Here is a 21,535-nt window from a genome sequence, read left to right on the forward strand (position 1 = left end):
AAGGTAAATATAGAACTTTTTTTTTATTAAGTGTTCTTGAAAGAACACTTATTGTTATCTCACATATATATTCTTATTATAGCCACATTTACCACCCTAACTCCTCCCACAGTTTACACTACATAAACAGTAATATACTGAAACGTGCGGATTGTTCCCGATTGGTGTGCTATTACTTTGTGGAATGTTTCGCCGAATGGTTCACGAAATATCGCCGTTTTTGTGGTGAAATTGGTCCCATAGGAATGAATGGCGGAATGTTCAAAACTAGAGTGGGAGCTGACAAAGCTAGAGTGTGAGATGAACAATCAGGACGTGATCTGTAAACTGCCATCACTCCCTCATTATAAAGCCCACCTACACAAATCTTATATCAAAACATTCAGCTATTCCTGCTGCCACTAACAATGTCCACAGCTAAGCCATAGTCCTGATAGTTTTCACAATAGGACCATTTGTTTGCAACTCACGCCGCCCATTGACATTCATTGAAACTCCACTCTAGCCACATGAAATTTGAAGGGTAATTTCTAAACTGCAACTGTGCCTTCATTTTTAATATTTCAGAGACATACTATGCATCAAAATGTAGGTCTGGGTCTTGTGATTCTCACAATATAACTGCTCTACAGTGTAGGATTTATAATTTTTAAACTACAGCCATTTGAAGATGGCAACCACCAGTGAAGTGAGCAAGTTGGAGCAGTTTGTTTTTAACCGCTCTTCTCTGCCCTTGCTGTAGAGTGAGTTGCCATAGGAACCCAGGTGTGTGAGCAGGCAGCAGAGTGACACTAGAGTGTGAGCTGAATAATAAAAGTTGAAATGCATTTCTCACTCTATCAAGCTTGCCGTGTGCACTTTTTAAATTTGATCAGTCAATTGGTTAGTGTAATGTTCACTATCTTTACTCACTCCAAACACTTCACACAGTTACTCTGCCCACTCCATAAAGTTACTCTGCCCAGTCCAACCTTTTCATAGTTACTGCAGCCACTCCAACCACACAATAGTTACTCCAGCCACTCCAACCACACAATAGATACTCCAGCCACACAATAGTTACTCCAGCCACTCCAACCACACAATAGATACTCCAGCCACTCCAACCACACAATAGATACTCCAGCCACTCCAACCACACAATAGATACTCCAGCCACTCCAACCACACAACAGTTACTCCAGCCACTCCAACCACACAATAGATACTCCAGCCACTCCAACCACACAATAGATACTCCAGCCACTCCAACCACACAACAGTTACTCCAGCCACTCCAACCACACAATAGATACTCCAGCCACTCCAACCACACAATAGATACTCCAGCCACTCCAACCACACAATAGTTACTCCAGCCACTCCAACCACACAATAGTTACTCCAGCCACTCCAACCACACAATAGATACTCCAGCCACTCCAACCACACAACAGTTACTCCAGCCACTCCAACCACACAATAGATACTCCAGCCACTCCAACCACACAATAGATACTCCAGCCACTCCAACCACACAATAGATACTCCAGCCACTCCAACCACACAATAGTTACTCCAGCCACTCCAACCACACAATAGTTACTCCAGCCACTCCAACCACACAATAGATACTCCAGCCACTCCAACCACACAATAGTTACTCCAGCCACTCCAACCACACAATAGTTACTCCAGCCACTCCAACCACACAATAGTTACTCCAGCCACTCCAACCACACAATAGTTACTCCAGCCACTCCAACCACACAACAGTTACTCAAGCCACTCCAGCCAGTTACTCCACCCACTCCACTTGTACACTACTGGTGGAGGCAAGAACACTTCACACAATTTCCCCAGAAATTGTAGCTTTTCTAGTTATAGGTATGCAATTCTTTACAAATGACCCTGGGCTGAAAACACCACTTTAAAGTATACCTTAAACAAAACCTCTTTTCTTTTTTTTTTTTTTTTTGTAGTTTAAATCTAGATAAAGCTAGAAAGGGGTAAAACCTTTTTTTTTTAGGTTTTTCTTGCGCTCTGTGTCCCCACTGCATAGATTTACTGTCTGTATTTGTGCTAGTTATTATCACAGAAGCAGGAGGAAAGTCTTCCAATAGAGAAACCTGTTCTGGTGACAACAGCATTACAAAGTCTGTGTCAATTTTGAAATTACTAGGAGGCAGGTTATGGGGAAATAAAGTTAAAAAAAAAAGTAATAATAAATTGAAGTTAAATGTAAAAAACAAAAATAGTGTGAGTTACAGCCTGAGACGCTCAGGTATTTGGCCAGCATCGAATGGGTTGAGTAAACCTAGAAAAGACATTTTACCTCTCAGAGACTGGAACGGCAAAGCAGTGTAGCATAACAGCAAGAGACAAAGTACTGAATGTTTCCCCTAACTTCAGCCAAACTTCCTGTTCTAAAGTGATGGATGAGGTTTCCTGGGGCCGGCATGCCAAAACCAATTAGCCATGTCAAGCCACAAAACATGCCCGCCACAATCCGACTCCACTGTCGTATAAGTTACAGGGAAAGGCTTGCGCCTTCCAGACGCACATGAGCTCCAATTGGAAAACCTGTCATTTAAATGATTTATTGCCTCTGCACGGGCCACAAACTAAGGGCTAACACTCTAATATGACTACATTTCCAGCTTTCAAACTGGTAAAAAATGCTTAAAGTGGAACTTCACTCTCTCAATCAACATTGACTGTGTTGAATCCTTATGCGTCTAGCATTAGTAAATCGATAAGAAAGTATATCATATTTACTTGTTTTAAACGTTTTTACATTTCTTTAGTTACTTCCTGGTTTCCCTGCCTATGCAAATGTAGTAATACATCCCACAAGTCTCCAGGAGGGGTTTTCTCAGCTAAACACACCCTCCTGTCTGCATGCCTGAGCTAAGGGCAGATGGATTCCAGGAGGTAAATGATACATGAATCACCTGCCCTTACTCAAGATGGCCACGGCCAGAAATGGTAAGCGGGTGTATTTCTATGTGAATTTTCAGCAAAATAAAACAAAGACATGGATGGATGAGTGAGCTTGCTTTGAATATTAAAAATCAAATATCGCTTCTGATTAAGCTATTATAATTATCATCTCCTCCTCCAATGCTCGTCTCCAGGACTTCTCCAGAGCTTCCCCCATCCTCTGGAACTCTCTACCCCAATTTATCAGACTATCGCCTACTCTGCTAACTTTTAGGCGATCTCAAAAAACCTATCCTGCCCTCAGCTACTAATGGAATCTTCTACTCCTCCTACCAGTCCATCCCCTACAGTTACTACTTTTTGTACCACTAGCCCCTCCCTCCTAGATTGTAAGCTCCAAGGATCAGGGCCCTCCTATTCCTCTTGTATTGAACTGTATTGTTGCTGTATTGTCTCCCTTTATATTGTAAAGCCCTGAGCAAACTGTTGGCGCTATATAAATCCTGTATAATAATAATAATCATGTTACCATTCTACAGAAAGACCACATGATTAGACATAATAAAGGGTCAGTCTACCCAAAACTGATATTTCAGTTTTTGCTAGACACTGGAGAGTAGTGGCTCATTTACATTTGTGTTTGGTGGGGGGGAGGGCAGTAAAACCCCATGATTCAGCCATGTTTTCACTGCCTCTCAACTGTCCTCTTTAGCTGACATGGCAATGGTCTGGCCATGCCATAGCCACAATGCTTTGCAGTTGGGGCAACTATTATACCCCCTTTGAATGGGGCTACACCTGCAACCATCTTGCATCCATGCATGTGGTTGCGCTGTGGTAGTCTGGCATTTAAGGGATTAAAAAAGATGGTAAGGAAGCCAAACAATGCCTCTTGCCTGTCAAATGTTCTCTGAAGAGAGAGGCAAGGTAAGTGCACTCAGTTCCTGGGTCTGCGCTCTTGCTGTAGACATGAGGAGCTCCTACCATAGCTGCTTTGCTATACTGTGGGAAATATAACAAGGTGGGCTATAACAGAATAGCTGCAAAGGAACACCCAACACTGCCGGATGGACAGAATGGAGCTGCTAATTATCAAATTTTTTATAACTTGAGGCAAAGAGGGATAACCTCAACATAGGTGGTCCTAGTTTTATGTAAAACAGCAGTAGAATAAAAATGGTTGGATGTGTTTCTAAATGCACACAATAAAAAAACAGCCACTAAAGAGAACCTGTACTGTGGAAGCAGTGTCCAACGAGCAAGCAGAGGACAAAGGTCAAGTCACCAGTAATGCCTGTGGTCTACTTGAAGCTGATCTTTTCCCCCCTTATTAACTTACGATGCCTTTGTTTCACACTGTGTACTTGTGTGGAGGAAGATATCTTGGTGGAGCAGCAGAGTTTGCCTCCTGGTGTCAGGACTGCTCCATGGTGACTGGCGATCTGATGACTGGAGGGGTAATGGTTAAGCAGCAGGAGAGGTAGGAAAGCCCAGGTGCATAGAATAAACAAAGTAGAGGCATGGAGATCCTTCCCCTGCAGGCCCTCAGATACAACTTGCTCTCCAGTAAGAACAACATTCAGCAACACAGTAGTGACATCATCAAATGTCACTATTATAAAGACTAGCAGTCAAAGGCAGCATTGCCTTTGATCTAACACTGCAGTTGTACAGTTCTAAGACTACAGAGCAGGAGTGCCTAGGTCCAGTCACATGTCAGGAAGTGCACTGCTATTTTTCAGGAGGGATTCAAGACAAAAGGAAGATTTTTTTTCAGGGTAATATTTCTGTATATCACCTATAATGTAGCAAATATTTACTTTTTGAGGCTATGCAATAAGAACAATATTGTTTAAGATTGATCCAGGGAGTTCTCAGATTGCCTTTGGGGATTATGATGGATTTTATTCCTGTGGGAGTAATCTGAAGCACTTTTTTGTTGTTTTTGTTAATTTGCTTCCGGTTGAGGGTTCATGGTTTGGAAGTGGCTCATTCATTAAAATGTAATTATTCCTGTCCTCTGCAGAAGTCAGTAATTCACAATTATTTACATTGATTTCAGTATGAGATATTGAATTATCAGATATGAAAGCATAGTATGCACAATTTGACACAGCAAGACCAACAAATTGGAATAACATGCCTAAATCCAGTGTGGATTAAAATGTATGTCAACCCTCAAAACTCTTTCTCCATAGCAGCAGTTTGTAGCTGAAAAAACAGAACTTCATGTCATGCTGGGATCTGTAGATCCATACATTTCTACCTCTGGAAGATTGATCTTCAAAGAGTAAAATATAATACGATACAAACTAGTCAAGAGGAAACACAAAGGGGGCCAAAAAAGGCCTTCAATGCTACCCTCAGCAATTTTCTGCCTCTTCCTGCATTTTATTCAACTGTTCCCTCCATGATCATGTAAACATGTGTCACTTATAAGCAGTTATGACAATCAGAAGGCATATGAGTATGTTTCCCTCTGTGTGTTCACAGGAAGAGGGCCCTCATGCCTTGATAAGAAACTTGTAAAGCAGAAAACAGATGCACATGGAGCAATGAAAGGGGTCTAGGTGTGACACTTGGACTCGCCTATTCTAAAGAGTTCACAACAGTTCTAAAAACAGGTTGTAGGCAAAGATTTATTCTCGAGGCATTTCCATGCTTATGTTTCACCTCAAATGAACTGATGAAAGACATCCTATGGGGATGGATCAGGATTAGTTCAGGTTCCAATCACTGGAATGAAAGCAATAGGAATATGTGTAAACTGGCGATCAGATGAGTTTCCTGACTCTATAAGCTGTGTTTGCATTGCATGGTAAATTCACTCCCTGCAGTTCACTAATGGTTCTATTAAATCTGTGATGTCATCAGCCATCCTCTCCGCCTCAGCCATTCATAGAATACAAAGCTCCCTGTGAAAGGTTGAGTGGCGCTCAGCCGGACTCGATTTTGTTCCAGTAGCGGAAAGGGAGGTCCCTGTCCCATTGTGTGAACACAGCGCTGATGCTACATACAGCTTATACAGCGCACACAGCTGCTGCAACTGTTAGTGATGTAAACAGTTTGTTTGGACTAACTGGTTATTATTATTATAATACAAGATTTGTATAGCACTAACAGTTTGCGCAGCGCTTTACAATAAAACGGAAACAGTACAGTTACAATACAATAAAATATAAGAGGGTTAAGAGGGCCCTGCTCATAAGAGCTTACAATCTATTAGGACAGGGCAAGTGGTACAAAAGGTTATAACTGTAGGGGATGAGCTGCTGGAAGGGATAAAATTTGTTAGTTGGAGAGGTAATAGGCTTCCCTGAAGATGAGTTTTGAAGGATTGCCTAAAGGCAGCCAGAACAGGAGATAGACTGACACACTGAGGTAGAGTGTTCCAGAGGATGGGAGAGGCTCAGAAGAAGTTCTGCAGATAAGCATGGGAGGAGGAGACAAGAGAGCTTGAGAGCAGGAGGTCTTGAGAAGAGCGGAGAGGATGGTTTAAACAGTTAATTAAATTTAAATGAAACATGGAGATCAGCTTTAGGCCTCATGCACAATGGACATTTTTGCAACTTCTTCTAGGGGCGGTTTTACTTTCTGCCTCTAAACTCCCCTCCATGTTGATCTAAGTGTCCATGCACACATAGATATTAGCAGCATTTAGTGGCAGGGGCTTTTGGAGGCAGGAAAAAAACCCCTCTGCCTGTGCGTCCAGAAACGGCGCATTTTGGCAGAAAACAAAAAAGCATGACACTTGTTAATGCTAGGTGCGTTTACCGCTTGAACGTTCATTCATTTCAAAGGCTAGAATAAATTATTATTCTGCCCAAAGAAATGAATTAATGTCCAACCGCTTGATGCCTGTAAACGCACTTAAAAGCGCCCTAATGTGCTGCACATATTTACAAGCGTCGGGCGTTTTTTCTGCCAAAACGCTGCTGCCAGGAGGAAAAGTATTTTAGGAGAGTTTCTAAAACGTCCTGTGTGCATGAGGTCTTACATGCCGGTTCACATATATGAGGATTGGATGCGGTTTGAACCGCATCCAATCTGCATGACGTGAAAAAACAATGCTTCCTATGCTCACATACGTCCGGTGCACTGGCCGTGCGGATTCGGTGTGGTTTGAAGGACTCATTTACGATTTCTGAGCAGTGCCTTCAGGTTCAGGTACAATTACAGGCTATTAACTTCTATGGGAACCATTTCTAAACTGCATATGTGTGAACAGGATAATCCTGAGAGCTAATCCTGTCTTGAACCTGATGTAAACCTGACATGATATGGTGAACAACTACTGTATCAGTTAGCTGTGAAACCTGAGCTTCAATCACATGTGGGAATCAGCTCTAATAGCAGTTTAAATGGAAATATTGTACATGATTGCATAATTTGTAATTCTAGCCTGGAGTATAGATACCCTCTGCTGCATTCTGACCAGTAGGGAGGGATCTTCCAAGTCACAATAATGATTTCCTACAGCAAACCAAAAACACACTAGTAAGTTAAAGCAGAACTTCACTTTCAGTCAACATTGACTATTTTTAATCCTTACGCTTCCAGCATTAGTAAATAGACAGGAAAGTGTATTAGAGTTTCCCATTGCAATTTTTCTTTTTATATTTCTTCATTAATTTCCTGGTTTTAATACCCAGGAAAATGATGTCATACATCCCAGGAGTCTTCAGGAGGGGATTTCTCAGCTAAGCACACCCTCCTGTCTGCATGCCTGAGCTAAGGGCAGATGGATTCCAGGAAGTAAATGCTACATGAATCATCTGCCTTTACTTAAGATGGCTACGACCAGAGATGCTAGAGTGTGTTGCCACCCCCTCTGCCTCTCCCTCCACTGGCTCCCCATTGCCCAACGCATTAAATTCAAACTGCTCACTCTGACCTATAAGGCCATTCACAACACTGCCCCTAACTACCTCACCAACCTGATTCCCAGGTACCACCCTATCCGTACCCTTCGCTCTTCACAGGACCTCCTATCTTGCAACCCTGGTCTCTTCCTCCCACACACGACTGCAAGACTTCTCCAGGTCCTCCCCCATCCTCTGGAACTCACTAACCCAATCCATCAGACTGTCACCTTCCCTCCTCACCTTCAGGCGCTCCCTGAAAACCCACCTCTTCAGGGAAGCCTACCCCACCCTCACCTAACAGCCGCTGCCCTTCCTTCCTCCTACCATTCCATCCCCCACAGCCATTTCCTCCTGTACCACTACCCCCTCCCTCCTAGATTGTTAGCTCGAAAGACTAGGGCCCTCTAACCCCTTGTGTGCCGTTTGCTGTTGCTGTACTGTTTCATGTATTGTCCCCCCCTCTCTTGTACAGCGCTGAGCAAACCCTTTGGCGCTATATAAACTCGATATAATAATAATAATAATAATGATTATGACTGTAGTAGGTACATTGTAAGCTCCTCTGAGCCAAGGGCAGATATGAATGGCTATATGTATTCTGTAGAGTAGTGTTGGTCAACGAACCAGATATAGGGGGCATAAAATGCAGCCTATGACATCACCGGACAAGGATAGCACACAATATTCAGTGAATATAATTCAATAAAAAGCGGTCAGATATTAAAAATGTCTTACAGGTGATGGTCAGAGACTACAAGCTGACTGCAAGAGTTGGTCAGACTACAGACATATCCAACGACAAACAAAATGAAACCAGTGCTCAAGTCCTCATGCAGACCAAAGGATATTCAGAATACCAAATGAAGAGGTGCTGCCCTTCAAAGATCGGGAAATCTGGACACTGGTAAATACTATGCCCTTAATAGGGATAAGCTGACGCGTTTCGGGAGACAAACCCCCTTCCTCAGAACTGAAAAGTATGCCTGCTGGCCCCAAGCTTATATACAAAAGAATGTCAAGAAAAGGGTAAAAAGGCCCTCCCACCCACTACAAACGGCCCAATCCCAGAGAAGGCCGACCTGACACAAAAACAAAAAAAAAAACAAATAATGTGTATTAAAAATGTATAACTGAATGAACAAAAATGCACAAATCAATCAATAAAGTGCATACAATATATATAATATACAATATATATAATAAAGTGCATACAATATATACAAAGGCCACATGAGTCACCAACCAAATGTACTTGCAAACGAATTGTTCATGGAATGTATAAAATTGTGTTAAATGCATACCCTCATGCACCCTCAAAAGGAGATAACATGACTCCTAACAGATGGCCCCCACCCCAAACAAAGCTGTCCCCAGTGAGAGACAGTAAGGCCGTTGTGATGTCACAAACAATATACAACCTTAGATGCACAACTGTAATAGATGGTATACTCACTCCACATAATGTACAGCAGTATAGCAGTACGTATAGTATATATCCATGTTTTTACATAATAAATACATGGTGTACCACGGTAATGCACGATGAGAGTGCGCCCATGTCTGCTTTTGTTTACCAGACTGCAGACATGCTGTAGGGAGTTGTTGGAAACTGGAGACATGCACAAGAAGACAGTTATGGACAGAAGAAACATAACCTGAGACTGCTACAGTTCACTGCTCTTACAGCCCCATTACAAATCAATGCTTCCCCATTTATATACTATACAGTATTTATTACTAAAGCCACTTTATATACTTCCCAGCAAGATCCAATATGAAAGCATAAACAAAGAAAAGGGACAAACAGCATATGAAAAAGTAGCAATGTAAAAGAAATAAAAGGGCTCTGAGGACCATATAAAATGTACCAAAGGGCTGCATGCAGCCTCCAGGCCGCAGGTTGGGCCCCTGGGCTATAAGGTGCTGCAGATTATGTTGGCACTGTACAAATAGATTAAATAGACACGCTGCAGCTATCAGACAATGGCCATGGAATGTTTAGGAGCACTTTTATCATATAGACTATTGATGGAGGTAATACATTCTCTTAAACCCAGAGAAATCATGCAAAAAACCTATATGATACTCTGAATCCGGAACATATGGGGGAAAGAAACTTGCTATGCTATTGTATATAACCTAGAAAACGTTACCATGATGAGTGATAAGTGTGAGCTACGGGCAAAGCACATCAATAATTTTATTTGTCTCTTGGTTTACATTTGCATGACACTTATTAAAACAAACTTTCTGCAGGTATGACAGTGAAAATATTATATGAGTTCTCACATTTCTATCCTCTAACTTCTAGATGATCCTGGCCTCATACTGGATTCTGTCTAGGCTTGTTAGGAAGAAAGAAAGAAGAAGCTCTTAGCCAGTCTTAGGTGAGAATTACTCCAGTGCTGTACATGCTTAGGCATCTTTCACATGGGCCAAAAGGGGGCGGTAAAATAGGCATTTGATCTGCATTTGTACTGCCTCTGACCATCCACCTAAAACCTAGCATAACAGCTGGAGGGTATTGCACAGTTTTCACCCATAATACCTGCCTGACAAATGTAACAAATTCAACTTGGCATGTCGAGTCTGACAGGCAGTACAGCCTGTCAAAATCACCCATTGAAGTCAATGGGACTACACCCCAGCTGCAAGCCTAAAGTTTGGCTCGCAGTTAGGAAGTGGTCTTTCAATTCAAAATCCTCCTTCAGAAAAAAAAAAGGTGCAGGAGTATCGCCTCCTGAATGCCTGCAAACCATGTCTGAAGAGTGATCCAGAGTGAGCACAGACTGTTTTTCGGTGAAAGCATATTTTCACATATATGTAACACACAGTGACATGAATCATTAGAGGGGATTGCTTGAGGTTTTAAACAAGGGAGCTGACTTCACTACCTAGTGAGCTTCTGACAAGGAACAAGCAAGAAGAATGGGATATCAAACTTTACTCGCTGCATGCTTGGTGACAATGATACCTAGGAAATAATGGTTAATAATAATTGAAATAATTTGGTGTCAGCTATTATACTGAAAGAATGACACTGTCCAATCAAAGCACAGATCTGACTGGCCCTGCCATATATAAAACATCATTTTGGTTATTTGTTCCTTGGTGCAAAAATACTGCTGAAGTGCAATAGGGCCCACTTAAAAAAGACCTACAAAAGGATTTTATAAACAGAAAAAAATAAACCCATGATGATAGCTGGACGCACACTTATCTCCTGCACTTCATAACGCATGCAATTATATTTAGTGCACAGGTGAGACAAAAGTTGAGCATTTTAGTAAATAAACAGCATTACATTTGAAAATAGCAAAATATTTCATACCAAAACCATCAACTCAACAAAGCAGCATGGTAGAGTTGCAAAACTGTGAAGGGCTGCTTTGTTGCCTCAGGGCAGGGGTCTCTAAATATTCTAAAAAAAAGGGCCAGTTTACAGTCTTTCAGACTTTAGGGAGAGGTGGACTGTAGCCATAGGGAGAAGAAAAGGTTCCAACATCATTGGGGGGAAAAAAAAAGTCCCATTGTTGGTGTCAGCGGGAGGAATTGTGCCCCATTGTTGGTGTCATTCAACCCAATTGTTGGTGTCATTGGGAGGAATTGTGAACCATCATTGGTGTCATTGGGAAGAATTGTGCCCTTTATTGTTGTAAGTGGGGGGGAATTATGCCCCATTGTTGGTTTTAGTAGATGAAACAGTGCCCCACAGGCTGGATAAAAGCAAGCAAAGGGCTGCATCTGGCCCCCGGGACGCAGTTTGGAGACTACTGTCTTAGGGTCTGGACAGTTTGCTAGAGTGGATTATCAAGACAACAGTACAACGTTTTGGTCCTGCAACAACAATGAACTAAACCAGTGGTCTTTAAACTGCACCCCGAGGGCCATATGTGGCCCTTTTCTAACATTTATCTGTCCCATGGGGCACTATTCCTTCCACTGACACCGATGGTGGGGCAAAGTTTCTGCCACTAACACCAGTGATGGGGTACTATGCTTCCCACGAATATCAATGATGGGGCACTATTCCTCCCGCTGATACCAATGATGGGCCACTATTGCACCTCCTACTGACCACAGGAGCTTTAAGTTTTAAGATAAAGTCCAAATGAAATGCTATAGTAAGATCTGAAGCAGGCCATTCAAAATAAATAAATAAAAAGCAACAAGGCCAGATAAAAAATAGTGAAAGCAAGAAAGAAAAAAAAAATATATGTGTGTGTACATATGTGGATAGATAGATATATAGATAGATACACACGCACACTAATCAGGTAAATATTAAACAGAAATATTTCAGATTTACATATCCAGGAGGTGTCCAAGATTCTTTTTCACATAACTTGCCATCAATCTGCAAGAGTTTTATCAGCCCAATAGGTAAAGTAGAACTAAACACAAAATAGTTTTTTCAATATTTTGAATAGCGTAAAGATGGGTTATAACCTCTGTCAGTTTTTTTTGCCACCTGTGTCCCATTGGGGAGACTTCCCTTCACTTCCTAACTGATAGTTAAAATAGTAAGGGAGAGAAAATCCCTCCAAAGTGAGGGAATCGCTGATTGTCACCAGAACTATCCTCATTGGAAGATTTCCCCTCTATTCCTGTTTTAGTGACAACCCAAAAATTGGGAATTTTCTCTTTCACTCTCAGCAATAATGGTAAACAGGAAAAAGAGAAAGGGCAAATCTGCCTAATAGAGGCACAAACAGAAATAAAAACCTGACAGGTGTTCTAGTCTCTCTCCATTCCATCCGAAACTAAAAGAGAAGTTTTGTCTTTACTTATACTTTAATGCTTAGATTCACATGCCCAGAACTGAAGAAGTCAAAGCCATGGCTCATACCTTCTTTCTTCCTTCCCTGTTCAGATGGGACTATATGACATACACTGTGCACAATTTTTAGGCAAGTTAGTTTTTTGACCAAATCATAATTTGAATGCATATTCACCAACTCCAAGCTGTATAAACTTGAATTCTTATTGGATTTAAGCATATCAGGTAATGACGGAGGGTGTGGCCCAAGGAGATCAACACCCTATATCAAGGTGTGCATAATTATTAGGCAGTTTCTTTTCCTCAGGAAAAATGGGCCAAAAAAGAGATTTAATGAACTCTGAAAAGCAGGGTGGATTTGATTTAAATCAAACTGATTTAAATCACGATTTAAATCACTAGTCAGTAAGGCTTGATTTAAATCCTAGTTTTCTACATAAAGACTAATTCTTGCTGGTATAACTTTAATATGCAAGTAGATGAAGATTTTTAGAATAACAACTTTTCATATTAGTTTTTTTATCCCCAGTTTAATAGGTTAATCAATCATATTTGGACAACTTTTCTGTTGTACTTAGGAAGGAGAAAAATAATCATTACCTTAATAATAACAATTTAAATAGATTTATTCAACTGAAACAATAACATTCCAGCATATGGTATTTGCTTAAACAAACATCCATGTTTGGTAACTAATTTGGCTAAACAAAATCTATATATTTTAAGAAACATAGACTGTCAGCCCCTTCCTCCTCACACTTAGTTTCACTTTCTTCTTGTGCAGATCTATTCCACTCCAAACAATCAGAAAAATATTGTTTCTATTCTATTCACTGAACTTCTTGAAACTTAGCACTGAAGGGGTTGATTCTGTATTCAAAGGTTTTAGCATAGAAGTTAGGATGAAGGTCTTTTTCTTAACTCTGTTCATGTTATAACATTTTTGCTGTGAAGAAGAGGCATGTGATCTCTGCTGAGTCAAATTCAGTTTTGATAACTGCAAAGTAAACCGAGGATCTGTGATAATATCTTGTAGGCAGAGAAACTGCCCAATAATCTTACAAAAACCTCTGGAAGAGCATGACATTGTGAATGGATTCATGGAATTTATTTACCAAAAAAATTAAACATATACAGCCTCATTCTACATAATTAAAAAACTAATCTTTATTTCATGAGGGAATAACCTTTAGATGGTAATATATTTTCCTCAAAAAGCATTTTATCCAAAAAAATCCGATTTAAATTTAAAAAATCCGATTTAAATTTAAAAAATCATTGATTTTTATCCACCCTGCTGAAAAGTCAAAAATTGTAAAAATTCATAGAGAAGGATGCAGCATTTTTTAAATCGAGAAGATATTGGGGCATGATCACAGAACCATTAAACGTTTTGTTTGAAATAGTCAACAGTCACAAGAAAAACAAGACGTAAAATACCTGCCAAGATTTGAAAAGAATCAAACATGAAGCTACCAGGAGCCCATTATCCTCCAGTACTGTCATATTCCAGAACTGCAACCTACATGGAGTGACTAGAAGTACAAAGTGTTCAGTGCTTAGAGACATGGCCAAGGTGAGGAAGGCTGAAATCCGAACACCACTGAACAAGACAAGTTGAAACGTCAAGACTGGGCCAAGAAATATCTTTAGACAGATTTTTCAAAGGTTTGATGGACTGACGAGATGAGAGTGACTCTTGATGGACCGGATGAATGGGCCTGTGACTGGATCAGTAACTGGCACAGAGCTCCACTTCGACTCAGATGCCAGCAAGCTGGAGGTGGAGTTCTGGTTTGAGCTGGTACTATTCTGGGCTGGTATTTTTATTTTCATTTTTTTTTAGGGCTTAGTTAAACCTTTTTGGCCCATTTTGCCTGAGGAAAAGACGCTGCCTGATAATTATGCACACCTTTATATAGGGTGTTGAGCTCCTTAGGCCACACCCTACCTCGTTACACAAATACACATCACCTGGTATGCTTAAATCCAGTAAGCTTTCAAGTTTATACAGCTTGGAGCTGGACGATATGCATAAAACTGATGATTTGGTCAAAATACTCACTTGCCTAATAATTGTGCACAGTGTAGATCAAGGGTGCTCAACCTTTTAAAGGACAAAGGTCACTTAAGTGACTTGGTAATCGGTTGCAGGGCACAATGAAATGAAATAATTCAGAATTTTGAACATTTTATTTTGAATACCATCATGAACACTTTCCTCCTGCAGCTGCTGAATGCCAGCAAAGGGAGAGGAGGAGAAGCTGTCTGTGGTTACAAGAGGAAAATGGAGAGGATCGGTTCCTGTGTACACTCGTAAACACCCCCTCCATCCAAGTTTAAAAAAGAATGTGACAGGAAGGCCGCACAGGCCCCCTGGAGGATGGGGCGGAGTCGCCATTGCGGGTGGGGGGGGATGCGGTAAATACGCATTTCAACTGGGACTTTACTGCCCCCAAGCCACAAATGTAAATGAGCCCTCACTGTCCTGAGACCCCTAAAAAGGCTGATTTCACACTACTGGGCTGCAGTTTACCTGTGCCGCAGGTGCAGCGCAGTGCACTTGCGGTTTTCCTGTGCGTTTGCCGCATTATGCCACAGACTTCAACTATATCTTGCGGGTGTGGTGCACTCTCTGAAAGAGCATCAAAACTTCTGCATTCAGTTTTGGTGCACTTTCAGAAAGTGCACCAAACCCGCAGAAAGTAATAGAAGTCTATGACGCAGTGCAGCTAACCAGCAGGTTCACTATGCAGCACCCACGGATCAATGTAAAAGCAGCCTAATAGTTGTTAACTCTTTTATACGTGCTAATATGCCCATTGCAATAAGCGCAGTGTATGTGTTGTTTAATACATTGACCTTCTTTTCCTCTTCCAGCTTCTGCTTGCATCGCTCTCCGTCTCCAGGCAGCTAGAAAGGTCCTAGATAAAGTGCACTTTATATCAATTCACCTGGGACAGGACCCAGCGTGACAGAGGAAGCATCGGCTCAGTTGGCTCCTGCTCCCCCCCCCCCACGGCAGTCTGCTTCCGCTTGATGCCAGCTTGATGCACTCTGATACTCTGGGATGGCAGGACAGCAAACCCAAATCGCAATCAACGGGTTGTCGACCCCGGGCATGAGGTTCAGGATGCTTTTTGGAAAATGTTTAATTTAAAATTCTTGATTTTAATATTTTCAGAGCTGAAAGAACTTCAAGAGCTCCCGGTATCAAAAAAATTAGATTCAGGTTTAAATGGCTTTTGACCCCTCTTTATAATAACATACAATAGAGACCTCTGCCTAGTGATTCCCCCTCTCCCTTTAAATGGCAGAAACCTATCCCACTATTTCTCACACTGCTGTGAGAACAAAGGCTTGTCCCTAACCACAGAACATAGGAATATCTGACTGGAGAAACCACAACACCAGACTTTACCAGCTGGTACAATATATTGGCTCTGGGTTGCAGCACTCCATGTTGCAGCATAATAGTCACATGATTTTAAAGTCCATTTGTAATAAAATTTTCACTTCATTGACATACTTCCCCAACTATAATGTACAGCGCTGAGCAAACCTTTTTGGCACTATATATATACTGTATAATAATAATAATAATAAAATACTTCATGATCATTTTTTTTTTATTTCTTACTTCTTACCTGATTGGCCATGTATATGGTTAGAAGGCCCCTCCTGAAAAACAACAAATACACAAATTAATGTACAGTAAATGAGGCGAATATCAATAGAGGTATATGCTGTACACAACAGAAAATGTCTCTATAAGCCACAAATACAACTACCCTGAATTCCTCTGTTCCTGTATCCAAAGACATAAAATTGTAAGTAAGCTCAATGCAGACAAATCTGATGATTCTACAATCACTATCAACCAAATAAGGAATAGCTGCTGTCTGTCTAACCTAGGTGCATTACCCAGTGCTTCCAGTTGTCAGTGAGGGAATGAAGGGAACAGGAGTATGAATGTGCATTCAGCAGAAATGCAGCCAAGACGTTAATAGGATCATGGCAGGCTAGGACACTCTGGGACTAGATCAAAGCAAGGCCGGTGTCAGAACCATTGCTCTCTATAAAGATGGTCGCAGACCTGCAAGGGGGGTAGAGTATTTGGAGGACTCCTAAAAACATTTATGTTGGTCTTTCCACAGCATGCAGATATAGCTAATTGGTGAGGGATGAACAGGTAAGTAAGCAATACAATCCCAGTTCTGGCTTATTTTGGGTGAAGCAAAAGCAGTCAGACAAGGCTTTGAAGCCTATCCATCCATCTGTACACCCAACAGCAGTTGGCAAAGTCAGGTGCTTGCTGCTTCTGCCATGCACTTAAGATCATTATCCCATTTGCCAAACAATAGACACAGTGAACAGCTGTCATCCAAGTACCACCCAACACGCACTCTCCGCTCCTCACAAGACCTCCTTCTCTCTAGTTCCCTGGTCTCCTCCTCCCATGCCCACCTCCAGGACTTCTCCAAGGCGTCACCCATCCTCTGGAACTCCCTACCCCAATCCATCAGACTATCACCTACTCTCCTCTCCTTTAGGCGCACCCTGAAAACCCACCTCTCCAGGGAAGCCTACCCCACCCCCTGCTAATTGCCGACCTCCTCCACTCTTCCTACCACTCCATCTCCCACAGCTATTTCCTCCTGTACCACTATCCCCTCCCTCCTAGATTGTAAGCTCCAAGGAGCAGGGACCTGGAACCCCTCGTGTATCGCATTGTATTGTTATTGTACTGTCGCATGTACTGTCTCCCATTGTAATGTACAGCGCTGAGCGAACTGTTGGCGCTTTATAAATACTGTATAATAATAATAATCTCATTGCTTAAAGTGCCTCTTTTCTTGTCCATGCAAGCAAATATGTCAGGTAATTTCCCCACTCCCCAGCAGTACTTTCCCATTATGTTCAGCCACCAGGAGTGCGGAAATGATACCAGGCCTAGGCTCCAACAAGACTTGTCAAAGCTTACTCAGGGCTGTGGACTCTCTTTCTGCCTCATGTGACAGTGATGGTCCAATCTGCAGACACCAGAGCTGCCACATGGGAGAAGAGTAGTGATTCACAGAAAGGGCCGCCTAAGAAATCGTGGGGCTCCATACAGCCTGCCTGAGAGGCCCCTCCCTCTCACCCAGTGTTTCTAAACTGCTACACATGGTAGCCATGCTGGCTAATTCACTCCATTAATGGCTCCCAGGAATTAAATAAAAGTTACCTGGGCCCCATCAGTTCAACAGCAGGGGCTGGGGAAAAAGGGGACAATTTACTCATTTTCAGGATCAGGCAGAGTAATCATCTGTTACTCTGCTTCTGCCAATTAAAGTTCCAGCCTGTCCCAGCAGAGTGATATAGAAGAAAAGGCCGAATCTATAAATCAATTGTCAGGAGCCACGGCATGGAGGATTACTCTGCCTGCTCCAGACAATGAGTAAATAGTCCCCTTTCTGCCCCCCAGGCCCCCTGCTAAACTGATGGGGAATGGGCCCCATACAGGAGGGCCATCTCTACACCTCGATCAGCACCCTGCTCACAACTACATCATTCCTGAAGAACCAGCTATGTCTTTTTTGCTACCAGTGACTAAACTGAGAGGTGAGAATTTGAAGGGAAAGTTAAAACATTCTGTGGCCCTCGAAGTCCTCTGATGTGGCCGCGACCTCAAACCAGAGAAGAGCATGCCCAGGATCGGCAACCCATTGAATGTGATCTGGGCTGGTGGAGGAAGCAGGTAAAGTGATACCAAGTGCACTTCATCTGGGGACTTTCTAGCAGCCTAGAGAGTGATGCCAGGAGAAGCTGGAAGTGGAAAAGAAGGTCAATGTATTGGACAACACATACGCTGTGCTTTTGCAATGAGTGAATACAGAGGGTTCACCACAAGATGTAAACCATTGGTGAGCCTCAAAAACAGGAAGACCAGATTAGAGTTTGCCAAACGACATCTAAAAAAACCTTCACAGTTCTGGAACAACATCCTATGGACAGATGAGACCAAGATCAACTTGTACCAGAGTGATGGGAAGAGAAGAGTATGGAGAAGGAAAGGAACTGCTCGTGATCCTAAGCATACCACCTCATCAGTGAAGCATGGTGGTGGTAGTGTCATGGCGTGGGCATGTATGGCTGCCAATAGAACTGGTTCTCTTGGATTTATTGATGATGTGACTGCTGACAAAAGCAGCAGGATGAATTCTGAAGTGTTTCGGGCAATATTATCTGCTTATATTCAGCCAAATGCTTCACAACTCATTGGACGCCGCTTCACAGTGTAGATGGACAATGACCCAAAGCATACTGCAAAAGCAACCAAAGAGTTTTTTAAGGGAAAGAAGTGGAATGTTATGCATTCCATTCGTTTCATTTCAAATCCATTGTGGTGGTGTATAGAGCCAAAAATGTTAGAATTGTGTCCATGTCCCAATATTTATGGACCTGACTGTATATGTAAAGCGCTGCGTAAATTGAAGGTGTTATATAAGTACCTGAAATAAATACTAAACCCTGGGCTAGAGGCATCCACTTAACAAGCAATGTTCCTAGGTAATAAAAGAATGTTTCTGGAGCCAGGGTGGTAACAGCTGGCAGAGCAGACAAAGTAAACATTGCCTTGGTGCCTTATCAATAAGCATTGTTTCGCAGGAATGAAAAGAGTTAAGTGAAATCTAGGTCTGAGGCCCCTCTTTTTTTCCCATTACTGTTTGTTTTCAGGCAGATATTTCAGCAGTAACACAGACTTGGCTGTCCGGGAGGATACAGCTGCAAGTCAGAGGCCAGCACAGAGGAAAAGGTAGATGGGAACATGTTCCTCTTATTTTTCACCTAGTCGCACAAGAGGACACGGGGAACAAGCACAGTGCATGGCATATGAAAAGCCAGCCAAACTCAAAGGAATGCACTCAGATATGTGGAAATATTAACAAGCAGACTCAGAATATCGAAGGGAAATAAATAGGCATTTCTTTGAATCAAGTCACTGTTTTAAAAGGAGGAGGTCCTGAGATGACAAAATTCAGCTTATTGAGGTAATTTTCATTGTGATGGCAGAGCAGCCAGTCCTGCGCCTGACACACCAAAACTCCATAGGGGGAATTAATAGACAGCATCTGAGCAAGTTCTATCTCAACTGATGCCATTGACCATAGCAACCAATCAGCTGTTCTTTCATTTTTTTCCCACACAGCTTAGAAAATGAAAATGTAAAAGCTACAGTTTACTTCAACAGCAATATATTTTCCATATATCTCTATATACAGATTGGGACGTTTATATTTCATCTAAGCTAAGGACAATTAGTACATAGTTTTAATCACCATCTTAGGTTGTATAAGTGAGGTGAGCATATCATATCATCTGCATAGTAAGATCAAATAGAGGTTTCTTTTTTATTGATATTTATTATCTTATTTTTTTAAAAAAAAAATTATTTTAATTTGTTTATCATTTATTATTTATTTTTTATTATTTTTTCATTTTTTTATAGAATTGTTTTTTGTATTTTGCAATTTGGCACATATACATCTTGCACATATATATTATTAAGCATTTTGTAAGTTTGCACATATACGTTTTGCACATATATATTACTAAGTATGGAGGTTTTCTATATATTTGATTTGATTAATTTCAACATCATGCACATGGAATTTGAATAATTTTTAATTTTTTAGTTTTTACATTATCAATTTTATTAATTTAGTGGAATTGTACTACAATTAATTATAACACAAGGGGTGTTTTAATTTTAATTTCAAATCATACCACTATGGATTAATATTTATTTAGATTTATTTATTTTTATTTTTATTCATATATTAATAACTAGTATAAAGGTCCATATTTTGCACGATTGAAGAGGAGAGTATTGTTAATACAGTTTTTTGAGTAGTGGAGCGCGGCACATTTGATATTTTATTTAAAAGCTGATTGGCTGAGATCCAGTTGGGACAAAGTCAAAACCACGTTTGTAGCAGACACTTTTTCTAAACTCCCCCATTTTTTCTTTAACAACCCCATCCCCTCCATAATGGAGATTAAAGGTGGGAATACACAAATAGAAAATTGAGCGACTGGTCATCCGACGACCGAGAGGCGTTCGTTCGTTGGTCGAAATCCTGGCCCACATTAACCAATCTAAAAAAAATCGTTCATCGGGCAATACGTAGTGTTGACGTCTTCCGTACAAGTGGAAGTGATGCAGTGTGCGTGGGACCTTGTAGCAACGCCCTTCCAGCCAGAATGAGGGATATACAAAATTACCAGCAATGAGTATAATATCGTTTATTACATAACCTACATACATAAATAGTGATACATAAAATATAATCTGCACAATTCTGGTTTCATTATCTCATTAGGCCAATCTACTCTTAACATTTGGATATTTTGTTTGTGTTTACAAAGATTCCTTGGACATAAACATCCAGGTCATCTTCTGTTTCCGCTCATGCATGATAGCGCTTGATAGATTGTTTTTCGTATGACCGTCATACGACCGCATAGAAAATTGGTCGTTCGAATGCGAAGCAACAACATTTTTTACTGTTATTCAACTGGATTTTTTTCGTTCACAATATCGTTATCGGTTAAAACATCCTGCTCATCAACGAAGAGAAAATTATTCCATCAGTGGTTCCGCTAAATGTTTCGGATGATTTTCTTATCATGTGTACGGGGCATAACCCAATGATGAAGAGCAGAACAGGAAAAGCTCCTATTACATCACAGAAGTTAGGCGTGCTGTTTTTTCACGTTAGAGAGAACCCGTACACTAAGTACTATGTCCTGTCCAGCACCACGCAGCATTTGCAAGCAAACAAAAACATCCCGACAGGGTCCTGTGCATTATAGACAAGTGCCTTTGTGGACTCACTCATACCCCCTTCCGGCTTCCGGGGTTCCGGCTTGTGTCGCATCTGTACTGACGTCACGAGAGCCCCCTGGTGACCATTTTCATATC

General features: G+C 41.3%; 1 protein-coding gene across 1 annotated transcript in view; it reads right to left on the reverse strand.

Annotated features, from left to right (window-relative positions):
• The window catches only part of TMEM135 (transmembrane protein 135), a 488,083-nt gene that overhangs the window by 300,595 nt on the left and 165,953 nt on the right, over positions 1-21,535 (reverse strand). Inside the window, exon 4 of the mRNA XM_089656743.1 lies at positions 16,215-16,248. Coding sequence (XP_089512869.1) covers positions 16,215-16,248 — 34 coding nt within the window. The remainder of the gene's footprint in view (positions 1-16,214; positions 16,249-21,535) is intronic.

This window comes from Staurois parvus, unplaced genomic scaffold (assembly GCF_062004578.1).
Source record: "Staurois parvus isolate SC_StPar_1 unplaced genomic scaffold, SC_StPar_1.0 ptg000027l, whole genome shotgun sequence".
NCBI lineage: Eukaryota > Metazoa > Chordata > Amphibia > Anura > Ranidae > Staurois > Staurois parvus.